The 13,789-nt window shown below is 37.5% G+C and overlaps 1 protein-coding gene across 2 annotated transcripts in view; it reads left to right on the forward strand.

The window, feature by feature from the left end:
- The window catches only part of LOC128692529 (uncharacterized), a 242,489-nt gene that overhangs the window by 169,584 nt on the left and 59,116 nt on the right, over positions 1 to 13,789 (forward strand). For both annotated transcript variants that reach the window (XM_070080838.1, XM_070080845.1), the window contains exon 8: positions 6,175 to 6,283. In XM_070080838.1, the coding sequence (XP_069936939.1) occupies positions 6,175 to 6,283 (109 nt within the window). The remainder of the gene's footprint in view (positions 1 to 6,174; positions 6,284 to 13,789) is intronic.

A 13,789-nucleotide genomic window follows, 5' to 3' on the forward strand; every position in this document is an offset into this window, starting at 1 on the left:
AACTGAACTTTGTCCTCAACAAATGTCATGTTTTCTGTCGCCCAGTATAAGACCGTGGCTCAGTTGGTAGTGCACTCAGCTCACACATTGAGTGTCCATGATTCGATCCCTGGTACAGGTGGAAATGTTGGGCATCTTTCCTTACACCAGCTGCCCCTGTTCACTTAGCAGTAAGTAGGTGCCTGGGTGTTAGTTGACTGGCGAGGGTCTTTTCCTTGGCGGTGGTAGTATGTATTAGATTTTCTAGGGCTGGAGCTTTGAAATGAGCTGAGGTAGGATAACAGCTCTTCTCTTGTAAAATTGATTCATATATGTAAAAAAGACTTGATTTATCTACTTGGAGATTATGTACTCAATGAATGACACATTCATGCAAGTTCTAGTGTTGTCTGCAAAGGACATTACAGTGCTATGATTTATGTCTGTTTTCCAGATATGAGGATGAGGAAAATTATTTTGATTGAGTACATGCCTTGAGGAACAGAGCTTTTCACTGTGGCAGTTTCTGACTTAGCTCTGTTTACTATTACTCTTTGCATTCTGTTGGTTAGAAATTTAAAATCCATCTGTCCACTTTTCATTATTCCTTTTGTACACATTTTGTGTGCTATTACATTATGATCGCACCTGTCAAAGGTTTTTGTAAAGTGTATTTTACTGCATCAGCATTCTTTTTGTCCTCCAATGCATCCAAGACCATGACATTGGTCCATTAGTTGTGAGAGGCAGAGTGACTTGCTCTAAACCCATGCTATCCTGGTTGTGCAATTGTTAAGATTCCAAGTGGTTGGCAATCTTGCTTCTTGGAACTCTTTCAAAGATTTCTAAAATGTAGACAGTAGCACTACCAGTCTATAATTCTTTGCTGTTGTTTTGCTGCCACCTTTGTGGAGTGGAACTATATCCTTTGTATTTAACAACTGTGGGACGATACCCATGTCTAGGGTCCCCCTCTGTAGAATATTTAAGGCATGTGATGGGTTTCTTTCAGCTGTAGATGAACACAGATCTGTGATTGAGGGCCTTGGGTAGAATGAATGGGCATGTTGTCAATGACCTTTTCAAAATCCACTGGTGTTTTGGACATTTAGATTGTCTGATTTATATCTCACTCAACATATTCATATTCAGGTTTCAGTATTTCACTCATTTCTTTGCTGTCGTCAGTATAAGCATGCAGGTTTTGCCCTGGATTTAGCATACAAGAAGAAATATATTGGATTTCTTTTACTTTCATTAATTGCTTTCAGCTGTCTCCATCTTTCCTGGACTCTGTATGATTCATTAGACTAATGTTCAATATTTTCTATTTCCCAGGCCAGTGTTTCCTTCCACATTTCAGAAAGTCTAGCACCCTTAAGGAACTCTGTGATTCTTAGCCTTTGCCTGTAGAGGGAGCATCTCTCTCTCTTTCTAATTTACGTTTTCTCTTTATTTTCCTTAGTGGAACGTGCCTTGAACATATATTTCTAGTGCTGCAGAGGTGATATTTTCTAGACTGGTTTGGATCCATATTCTTGTTAAAATTGAATTTGGTGAAAACACACTCATAGCTGTTTGCATTTTGCTGGTAAGACCCATGTGCATGCAGGTCTGAACTTCAATTAGGTTGTGATCTGAATTAACTTAAATTTTGTACCAGATCATCATCATTATTTGTGAAAATAAGATCTGAATTAGGTAGTAGGTTGGTAGACAGCAACCACCCAGGGAAGTACTACCGTCCTGCCAGATGACTGTGAAACAGAAACCTGTAACTGTTTTGCATGATGGTAGGATTGCTGGTTTCTTTTTCTGTCTCATAAACACGCTAGATAACAGGGATATCTTGCTACTCCTACTTACACTTTGGTCACACTTCACAGACACGCACATGCATATATATATACATACATCTAGGTTTTTCTTCTTTTTCTGAATAGCTCTTGTTCTTCTTTATTTCTTCTATTGTCCATGGGGAAGTGGAAAAGAATCTTTCCTCCGTAAGCCATGCGTGTCGTATGAGGCGACTAAAATGCCGGGAGCAATGGGCTAGTAACCCCTTCTCCTGTAGACATTTACTAAAAAAGAGAAGTAGAAAAACTTTATAAAACTGGGATGCTTGAATGTGCGTGGATGTAGTGCGGATGACAAGAAACAGATGATTGCTGATGTTATGAATGAAAAGAAGTTGGATGTCCTGGCCCTAAGCGAAACAAAGCTGAAGGGGGTAGGGGAGTTTCGGTGGGGGGAAATAAATGGGATTAAATCTGGAGTATCTGAGAGAGAGCAAAGGAAGGGGTAGCAGTAATGTTGAATGATCAGTTATGGAAGGAGAAAAGAGAATATGAATGTGTAAATTCAAGAATTATGTGGATTAAAGTAAAGGTTTGATGCGAGAAGTGGGTCATAATAAGTGTGTATGCACCTGGAGAAGAGAGGAATGCAGAGGAGAGAGAGAGATTTTGGGAGATGTTAAGTGAATGTATAGGAGCCTTTGAACCAAGTGAGAGAGTAATTGTGGTAGGGGACCTGAATGCTAAAGTAGGAGAAACTTTTAGAGAGGGTGTGGTAGGTAAGTTTGGGGTGCCAGGTGTAAATGATAATGGGAGCCCTTTGATTGAACTTTGTATAGAAAGGGGTTTAGTTATAGGTAATACATATTTTAAGAAAAAGAGGATAAATAAGTATACAAGATATGATGTAGGGCGAAATGACAGTAGTTTGTTGGATTATGTATTGGTAGATAAAAGACTGTTGAGTAGACTTCAGGATGTACATGTTTGTAGAGGGGCCACAGATATATCAGATCACTTTCTAGTTGTAGCTACACTGAGAGTAAAAGGTAGATGGGATACAAGGAGAATAGAAGCATCAGGGAAGAGAGAGGTGAAGGTTTATAAACTAAAAGTGGAGGCAGTTAGGGTAAGATATAAACAGCTATTGGAGGATAGATGGGCTAATGAGAGCATAGGCAATGGGGTCGAAGAGGTATGGGGTAGGTTTAAAAATGTAGTGTTAGAGTGTTCAGCAGAAGTTTGTGGTTACAGGAAAGTGGGTGCGGGAGGGAAGAGGAGCGATTGGTGGAATGATGATGTAAAGAGAGTAGTAAGGGAGAAAAAGTTAGCATATGAGAAGTTTTTACAAAGTAGAAGTGATGCAAGGAGGGAAGAGTATATGGAGAAAAAGAGAGAGGTTAAGAGAGTGGTGAAGCAATGTAAAAAGAGAGCAAATGAGAGAGTGGGTGAGATGTTATCAACAAATTTTGTTGAAAATAAGAAAAAGCTTTGGAGTGAGATTAACAAGTTAAGGAAGCCTAGAGAACAAATGGATTTGTCAGATAAAAATAGGAGAGGAGAGTTATTAAATGGAGAGTTAGAGGTATTGGGAAGATGGAGGGAATATTTTGAGGAATTGTTAAATGTTGATGAAGATAGGGAAGCTGTGATTTCGTGTATAGGGCAAGGAGGAATAACATCTTATAGGAGTGAGGAAGAGCCAGTTGTGAGTGTGGGGGAAGTTTGTGAGGCAGTAGGTAAAGATAGAAATGTTAAAAGCAGGTGGGGATATAGTTTTGGAGTGGTTGGTGCAATTATTTAATAAATGTATGGAAGAGGGTAAGGTACCTAGGGATTGGCAGAGAGCATGCATAGTTCCTTTGTATGAAGGCAAAGGGGACAAAAGAGAGTGCAAAAATTATAGGGGGATAAGTCTGTTGAGTATACCTGGTAAAGTGTATGTTAGAGTTATTATTGAAAGAATTAAGAGTAAGACAGAGAATAGGATAGCAGATGAACAAGGAGGCTTTAGGAAAGGTAGGGGGTGTGTGGACCAGGTGTTTACAGTGAAACATATAAGTGAACAGTATTTAGATAAGGCTAAAGAGGTCTTTGTGGCATTTATGGATTTGGAAAAGGCGTATGACAGGGTGGATAGGGGGGCAGTGTGGCAGATGTTGCAGGTGTATGGTGTAGGAGGTAGGTTACTGAAAGCAGTGAAGAGTTTTTACGAGGATAGTGAGGCTCAAGTTAGAGTATGTAGGAAAGAGGGAAATTATTTCCCAGTAAAAGTAGGCCTTAGACAAGGATGTGTGATGTCACCGTGGTTGTTTAATATATTTATAGATGGGGTTGTAAGAGAAGTAAATGCGAGGGTCTTGGCAAGAGGCGTGGAGTTAAAAGATAAAGAATCACACATAAAGTGGGAGTTGTCACAGTTGCTCTTTGCTGATGACACTGTGCTCTTGGGAGATTCTGAAGAGAAGTTGCAGAGGTTGGTGGATGAATTTGGTAGGGTGTGCAAAAGAAGAAATTTAAAAGTGAATACAGGAAAGATTAAGGTTATGAGGATAACAAAAATATTAGGTGATGAAAGATTGGATATCAGATTGGAGGGAGAGAGTATGGAGGAGGTGAATGTATTCAGATATTTGGGAGTGGACGTGTCAGCGGATGGGTCTATGAAAGATGAGGTGAATCATAGAATTGATGAGGGGAAAAGGGTGAGTGGTGCACTTAGGAGTCTGTGGAGACAAAGAACCTTGTCCTTGGAGGCAAAGAGGGGAATGTATGAGAGTATAGTTTTACCAACGCTCTTGTATGGGTGTGAAGCATGGGTGATGAATGTTGCAGCGAGGAGAAGGCTGGAGGCAGTGGAGATGTCATGTCTGAGGGCAATGTGTGGTGTGAATATAATGCAGAGAATTCGTAGTTTGGAAGTTAGGAGGAGGTGCAGGATTACCAAAACTGTTGTCCAGAGGGCTGAGGAAGGGTTGTTGAGGTGGTTCGGACATGTAGAGAGAGTGGAGCGAAACGGAGTGACTTCAAGAGTGTATCAGTCTGTAGTGGAAGGAAGGCGGGGTAGGGGTCGGCCTAGGAAAGGTTGGAGGGAGGGGGTAAAGGAGGTTTTGTGTGCGTGGGGCTTGGACTTCCAGCAGGCATGCGTGAGTGTGTTTGATAGGAGTGAATGGAGACAAATGGTTTTTAATACTTTACGTGCTGTTGGAGTGTGAGCAAAGTAACATTTATGAAGGGGTTCAGGGAAACCGGCAGGCCGGACTTGAGTCCTGGAGATGGGAAGTACAGAGCCTGCACTCTGAAGGAGGGGTGTTAATGTTGCAGCTTAAACTGTAGTGTAAAGCACCCTTCTGGCAAGACAGTGATGGAGTGAATGATGGTGAAAGTTTTTCTTTTTTGGGCCACCCTGCCTTGGTGGGAATCGGCCAGTGTGATAATAAAAAAAAATAAAAAATAAGATCTGAATTATTTTCCTGTTTAGTTGACTCTGCTATTTACTGGCTTAAGGTGAATTTATTAGAGATTCAGTGGCTTATGCTCTGGCCTGGAGTTTTACAACTCACTTGCCACAAGTTCAATCCTCACCTGTACTGTGGTTTTTCAACAGCTCATTTGTGTAAGGAAATTTGGTGGAGCTGTCTCCTGAAATTCTCTCTGCTGTTACACTATTTACTACATTCTTTTGTTCTGAATTCTTTAAATTGTAATCACCAAGCAACAAGATATTTGGGGCTGGGGTTGAAAGATTTTCCAGAGTATGTATTCCATTTTTAACAGCTGTTCCTTGAACTGTTGAAAAATTGTATATGGCATCTTATATACAACTACAGTGACTAGGTTTTGATTTTCTATCTGTACTGTCAAAACATCAACTACATAATTTAACAAGACCATCAAATAACAGGCCAAGTGGGTTTGTCTTTACCTTTCAAACCATAAGGATTCTGGGAGTGATAAGTATTGGTTTGCACTAAAATCACACACAGCATCAGTTTACACTTAAAAATCACACACAAAAACAGTTCAAGTTCACTTTTTTTTTGCTTTATGATGCAAGTTTTTGACAGCATCTTCAATGTAATTTTCTTTCATCTGCATTAAACACTTGCTCAGGTTTGTAGCTTCCGTCAGAAATAATTTCATCCAACTGTGCCAGCAGCAGCATAGTCAGCAGATACATTTTCCCTACCGAATTTAGTATTTTGCAGCCAATTGTACACTTCATGCTGGCAGAACCAGCCTGACCTAAAGAAACCCTCTTGTTCGGGCTTTCCTTCCCAATCACACTGTTTTCTGGTACAATAGGGCTTTCTTCCTGATCATAAGGAAATTAACTGTGACACCTTTCCTGGTTTTCTGCTCAAATCAGAGATTAATGTACATGTTTTCTCTTTTACAGTGGACCGGAAGCCTCAGTTATCTTACATCATCATCCCGGTATCTTGCAGCCTAGTGGTTATCATCATTATCGTATTTGGCATTGCTTATTTCATCCAGAGCAGACACCGGTAGGATTATTTATAATTTTCACACTTTGCATTTTGGACATTTTTACATTTGCATTTTAATATTAAAAGAGATCATTTATTCATAAAGAGAATGTGAACAGTGATAGAGAAAAAATATTCTCTTGGGCAAATGTTATCAGTTGGTTCCAACAAAATCCACTTTTCAATACCCAACAATGATTGCACTTTATTAAGTAGGATTGCAGAAGAACAAGGAAGATATAGAAAAGGAAGGGGGATGTGTGGGTTAAGTGTTTGCATTAAAATAATCGGTAAGTAATACTTAAATGAGAGTAAAGAGCTATTTGTTGCATTATGGGTTTATGGAAGGGATATGATAGTGGGTTAAGGAAATGCTTGGCAACTGTTACAGAATGTATGGCTTAGGTAGTGGTGAGTGGTTAAAGCTGTAAAGAGTTTTTATAAGAGTGAGGCTCAGGTTAGGGTATATATTAGAGAAGGTGAGTACTGTATTCTCCCATAAAAGTGAGCCTTAGATAGGGATTGTGTTATATGATTTGGTTGTTGTATGATAAAAGGATTATAAAAGACGTGAATGCTAGTGAGGGAAGGAAGTGTGGGATTAAACAGAAATGAATTCCATATGAAGTGGGAATTGTCTCAGTGGTTTTTGTCGATGACATAGTGCTTTTAGAAGATTGATAAGAGAAGTTGTGGCAGTTATGTAGCTTAGGAAGATGCATAAAACAAGTTAGTTTATTTTATTTATTTAGTAATTTTAGCATACATACAGAGGTACAAAAAAAATACAGGTAAGAGCAGCATGCCAAAGCCACTTATATGCATAGCATTACAGGCTGGCTTAAAATTAACTTAAGATTAACTAAGCAATGATGAAATCAGTGATAAGACATTATTGTAAACAGATAACTATAAAGCACAAATGAGTATTACAAAGACAGGTCATATGGTTGCATGCATTGCTGTTCATTCAGTCGAATGGAGTATTCTGTTAGGTAGTGTATTTAAAAAAATAATAAAGTTAGATTGGGTCCTAGGTTTAACATTTGTGTGATATAATTGTGAGTAACATTTAGGATATACAATTTATAAGGTTCAGTTATTCAGTATTTATTTGGTTTTGAGTGAGTAAGTGATCTTTGAGAAGAGACTTGAATTTATAAACAGGTAGTGTTTCTTTTATATTTACAGGTAATGAATTCCAGATTTTAGGGCCTTTTATGTGCATTGAGTTTTTGCATAGCGTGAGATGGACACGAGAAACATCAAAGAGTGATCTGTGCCTTGTGTTATGGTCATGTGTTCTGTTGAGGTTGGCAAGGAGATGTTTGAGGGGAGGGTTAATATCAGAGTTAAGTGTTCTATGTATGTAATAGGTGCAGTAATAAGTATGGATGTTTTGTATGGTGAGTAGGTTGAGTGTTTTGAATATTGGTGGAGTGTGCTGCCTGTAGTGAGAATTTGTTATCATTCTAACTGCAGCCTTTTGTTGGGTAATTATTGGTCTGAGATGGTTAATTGTTGTTGAGCCCCATGCACAAATTCAATAGGTGAGATAGGGGTAAATAAGAGAGTGATAAAGGGCCAGGAGGGCTGACTGTGGAACATAGTACCGTATCTTCGATAGTATGCCTACAGTCTTGGAAATTTTCTTAGAAATTTGTTGTATATGTGTATGAAATTTGAGTCTATTATCAAGGTGGATTCCTAAGAATTTTCCCTCTGTTAGCTTTGTGACAGGTGATCTGTTTATCGTTATGTTAAGAGGTACATCTGTAGCTCTGTTACCAAACTGAATGAAGTAGGTTTTGTCAATGTTTAGTGTAAGTTTGTTAGTCCTCATCCAGGTAGATATTTTCTGTAATTCGGTGTTTACAGTATTGGCTAGCGTGACTGGGCTCGGGTGAGAGAAGACGTATGTAGTGTCATCTGCAAAAAGTGTGGGTTTGAGTAATTGCGAAGCATTTGGTAGGTCATTTATGTATAGGAGAAAGAGAAGAGGACCAAGGACACTTCCCTGTGGGACACCAACTGTAATTGGTTGAGCGGAAGAGCTTGCCCCATTTGCATACACATATTGGCTTCTGTTGCTGAGGTATGACTTGAGGTAGTTGAGGGAGTGCACTCTAATACCATAGTGTGACAATTTTACGTGGAGCAAGTCATGGTCAACTGTATCAAAAGCTTTACGTAAGTCAATGAAGATCCCCAGTGGGACTTCTTTTTTCTCTATTGCATTGTATATATGTTCTAGCATGTGTATAATAGCATCATTAGTATTTTTATTAGGCCTGAATCCAAATTGGCAGGGGTTGAGAATGTTTTGGGAGATGAGGTAGGAGTAGAGTCGTTTATGAATTAATTTTTCGAAGATTTTTGAGAGAGGGTGTCAATTGGATATTGGCCTATAGTTATTCAACTCTGTTTGGTCTCCTTCTTTATGGATCGGGGTGACCCTTGCTATTTTGAGAGCTGTAGGGAAGGTGGAGGATTCAATGGATTTGTTAAAGAGTGTTGCAATGATTGGTGATAGCACTTGTGACACTTTTTTATATATAAAGGGTGGTAAGGTATTTAAATCTCCTGCCTTGTTTTTTAGTGTGTTGATAATAAGGGAGACTTTGTATGGGTTAGTCGGAGCTAGGAACAGTGTGTTCGGGTAGTTGCCAGTGAGGTAGTCATTTGGTGGGGTATCTGAGCTTGGGATTTTATTGGCAAGGTTTTGTCCTATAGTGGAGAAGAAATCATTGAGTCTGTTTGCTGTTTCTGTTGGTGGGAGTTGGGGTTCATCTGATTTTGCTAATTTTATTTCACTATTTCGTGGTATCTTTTTTGTTCCCAGAATTTCTGATAGGGTCTTCTAGGTCTTTTTTATATCACCTCGTAAGTTGGATAATCTGTTCTCATAATACAGTTTTTTTGCCCTTCTTATCAGGCTGGTTAGGATTGACGAGTAACGTTTTGTTTGGTCTCTGGTTATGTGACCCATTCTGTACTGTTTTTCATATCGGTGTTTTGTATTTATGGATTTGAGAATGCTGGGTGTTAGCCAGGGACTGTTCAGTCTCTTAGCTGTCATCTGTTTAGTTTTTTTAGGGCAGTGCTTGTTATAGAGGTATTGGGTCTTTTTTAGAAAATTATTAAAACATTCGTCAATATCTGTATAGATTTCTAGCTCAGTGTGCCAGTCAATGTTTGTTACTGCTGTTGTGAAGTTATTAATGGCTGCCTCATTGTGAAGTCTGAAGGTGACTTTAGTAGTGTCTTGGGGTATTTTACCAAGAGTTGTTATGAGGAAAGTAGGGTAGTGGTCTGTGGTATTATCTGTAATTATGCCTGATTTTAAAGGGGATATGGTGTTGGTCCAGATGTGGTCAAGTAGGGAAACACTAGTCTCCGTAACTCTTGTAGGTTTTGTTACTGTTGGTAGCAACATGCAGTTACTCATTGTGTTTGTGAATTCAGTAACGTGTGGGTCCTGGTCTTGCAGGAGATTTATATTGAAGTCACCTGAGAGTAGTAAGTGATCTTTGTTCATGCGTGCATCAGTTATCATACTTCCTAGGTTTTGACTAAATTGGCTAATGTTTGATTGTGGAACTCTGTAGATGTTTATCACTGTGAGAGGTTTTTGTAGGTATTTGGATTTGAATTTAGCTATTATATATTCCCCATGTTCATCCCTTGTGCCAGTATTAGTGATACATTCTAGTTGGTCTGAGTAGTATATAGCTGTGCCACACCCTTGTTGGTCTGGCCTACAGTTGTGTATGGCTGTGTAACCAGGAATGGCATAGACATCTGTAGTATCAGGCTTTAGCCAGGTTTCAGTTAGTGTAATGATGGACATATTGGCATGCAAGGAATTTAGTAATGCTAGGAGGTCATCATAATGCTTGCTTAAAGATCTGATATTGTAGTTAAAGATAGTTATGTTGTTGTTAGCTCTGAGAAGTGCCTTTGATTGTTCTGCAGTGTAGTAATTACAGTAACTGTTTGAATCATTTAAGTCATTAAATAAGAGGTTGGTATCAGGATCAATGCTTGTAATCATAAGATTTGTAGTGAATCTATAGTTAGAATTAAGTATAAAACAAAGTAAATATTCTAAAGCTAAAAAATAGCACCTGAATTATTTAACAAATGTAAAAATAATGAGCTAAGGTAGTTTTTTAAAGCTAAAATAAAGGAGACAATATAAAAGGGACTAAAATAATTTGTGGTGAACAAATAAAGTGATGATCAAATAATGGAGCTTGGGAATATGATAGTAGGTAGTACTTTAAAGGTAATTCTTTAAAGTTAGAATTATAATATAAAATTATAATATAAAAGGGACTAATATAAGTTGTGGTGAACAATAAAGTGGTAATCAAATAATTGCACTAATTGTGGAGTCTATGTTTTGAGCTAGAATGAGCTATAGTACAACTAGATTTAATCTAATAATATAACAATACAAATTAAAAATAGCACCAGTCTCTCACTAGTAATTGCAATATGGTCTAATATAATGAATTTGGTATTGACTATAGTACAACTGAGTTTAATCTAATAATATAAAAAAGGCACAAGACTCTCAATTGTAATTGCACTAAGGTGTTATATAAGTTGTTTACAAGAATTAGAGTATAACTAGATATAAATTGACAAGATAAAATATACAAGTTAAGGTAGCAAAAGAATAAAAAAAGTAGAAAAAATAAATATATGAAGTAGTTGGTACTAGTTAGCAAAAGATAGTTAAGGGCCTTGAACAATAATATACTTGAAATATACACTAATTGCACACACAATATAGTCACTAAGATATGAAAACAATCTTAGAGTAGGAATTATAATATAAACTTATAATATAAAAATACAAATTGAAATGGTACTTGCAATTGCACTAGAGTCTGGTATAGGTTGTTGACAAGATCAAGAGTATAACTAGATTTAAATTGACAAAATATAATTCACAATTAAAGTACCAAAAGAATAATAGTAAAAAATAACAATGGTAATGTCTTGGTTATAATATGATAGTAAGATGGTAGACAGGTACACAGGTACAAAGGATAATATAAAGGTTGGAGTTGAATATACAAACTTGAAAATTTGGCAACAAAATGTTATGGGAAGTATAAAATAATGTTTAATGTACAAAAGTAAAATTGACTGGTAGTAAATATGGTGTTTAATAAAATTTTAGTAAGTAATAATGATTACAAAAAAGTGAAAAAGTAATGTTTATTTTATTCAATTATTGCACTGGTAGTTATACTTGAGGTTATATGGCAGTACAAGGTAATTAAGAGTACTCTAAGATAGTAAATGTGGTATTAAAACAGGTAAAGGTAATTAGACAAGTAATGGTTATTAAATGTCAAAAATGTTAAGAGTAAATTGAAATTATAGTAAAAATGATAATTATTAATTTTAGTAAGTAATATCAATTGATAGTATTTAAAAAAATATGAGGTAGTAATATGGACAGAGAAAGTATCAATTCAGCTAATGTTTAAGCAAACAATAGTAAATAAGAAAATTACATAAGGTGACTTAGGCTTACTAGTAAAATCACAAAATGAGGTAGTTGATTATTTAATTACTAAGAGATTGTACAATGAAATTTGAGATTAAGACACATGTGCAACATCTGGGTATCTTTATTGTAGACGTTTCGCCATCCAGTGGCTTTATCAATACAAATTCTAGGACATAACTTGAAGACAGTAGAACTATGTACAGAAGATGAGGTAATCAGTCCCTCAACCTAGGAGTAGGTGCGAAGAGCACCATAGTCATGGAGATTCTGAAGCAGAAGAAAGGAGCCTGGCGCTTATATAGTAACGTCAGGTGTAGCAGACGAGGGCATGTACATAACCTTCATGACTACGACAACTACTACTACAACTAACCCATCTCTTTGGGAAGGACCTACTTCCACTGGGGGAATCCCGCCTACCAGTGAAAATGCCCTCGTCTGCTACACCTGACGTTACTATATAAGCGCCAGGCTCCTTTCTTCTGCTTCAGAATCTCCACGACTATGGTGCTCTTCGCACCTACTCCTAGGTTGAGGGACTGATTACCTCATCTTCTGTACATAGTTCTACTGTCGTCAAATTATGTCCTAGAATTTGTATTGATAAAGCCACTGGATGGCGAAACGTCTACAATAAAGATTCCCAGATGTTGCACATGTGTCTTAATCTCATCTTGTCGGTATTATATACCATTCGTACACAACAATGAAATTTGAACAATAATGGAGCAAAACATACACTACACTACGTAGGCTTTTAGGTTGGACATTGTTTAGTTATTCTCTGTAAGATTAGTATCCCTGAGAAATCGTGATAGATCATTCTCGTTCGTTATTGTGTACAGTTGACCTACATTTGTTTTCCCAACAAGAATTTTCCCATCCCGTGTGAAGCATTGGTGTATTGTGTCATTATTCTCCCACTTAAGTTTTCTGACTCTATACAGGAGGTTCTGACGTTTTTTGGTAAGACACTCGTTTATGTATACCTCTTTACTTTAATAGATGCAATAATTAAGTCTTTTTTCCTGTCATGTGATTGGAATCTAAGCATAACACTTTTTCTACCATGGGATCCTAGTAACCTGGCTTCTTTTATTTCTGACTCTGGTACAATAACACTTGTTTGGTCCTTTGTGATCTGCAGAGTAGTTTAGTTGAAAGTGAACTTAAAATAAGAAGTCTTAGGCAGTAAAAGAGAGATTGTATGTCAGATTGGAGGGAAAGCATGTGGAAGTGAATAGGTATGTAGGTACTGTATTTGGGGTGGATGTGTCAGTAGATCTCCATGGGGAAATGGAACAGAATTCTTCCTCCGTAAGCCATGCTTGTCGTAAGAGGCAACTAAAATGCTGGGAGCAAGGGGCTAGTAACCCCTTCTCCTGTATATATTACTAAATTTAAAAGGAGAAATTTTTGTTTTTCCTTTTGGGCCACCCCACCTCAGTGGGATATGGCTGGTGCGTTGAAAGAAAGGTGTCAGTAGATGGGTATTTGAAAGATGAAGTGAATCATAAAACAGATGAGGAAAAAAGGGTAGGTGGAGTGTTGAGATGTCTGTGAAAGAAAACAAGTTTATTAATAAATACAAATAGGGAAATGTACCAGAGTATAAATGGTGGCAATATTTTTGTGTGAGCTTGAAGTTTGGTTTTTGGATATTGCAATGATGATGATGTGTTTAAGATCAGTGGGTGGTGTAAATATTATTCAGAGAATAAATGATGATAAGGTATGAATGGTATAATTTAGGATGCAGAGGAGGGGTTGTTGATCAACGATGGCTTGGTCATTTAGGAATGATGGAGTAAGATAGATTGATCAAGAGACACTGAAGAGGGTTGAGAGATGTAGGAGTTTGATCATATTAGGCATGTGTGCGAGTATGTTACATAGAAGTTAGAGGAGCCAAGTGATTTTTGGGTTTAGATGTGTTATTGGACTGTGAGGAAGAGAGCACCTATGAAAGAATTCAGGATTGCTGGTTAACTGGA

The sequence above is a fragment of the Cherax quadricarinatus genome, chromosome 6 (assembly GCF_038502225.1).
Source record: "Cherax quadricarinatus isolate ZL_2023a chromosome 6, ASM3850222v1, whole genome shotgun sequence".
Classification (NCBI taxonomy): domain Eukaryota; kingdom Metazoa; phylum Arthropoda; class Malacostraca; order Decapoda; family Parastacidae; genus Cherax; species Cherax quadricarinatus.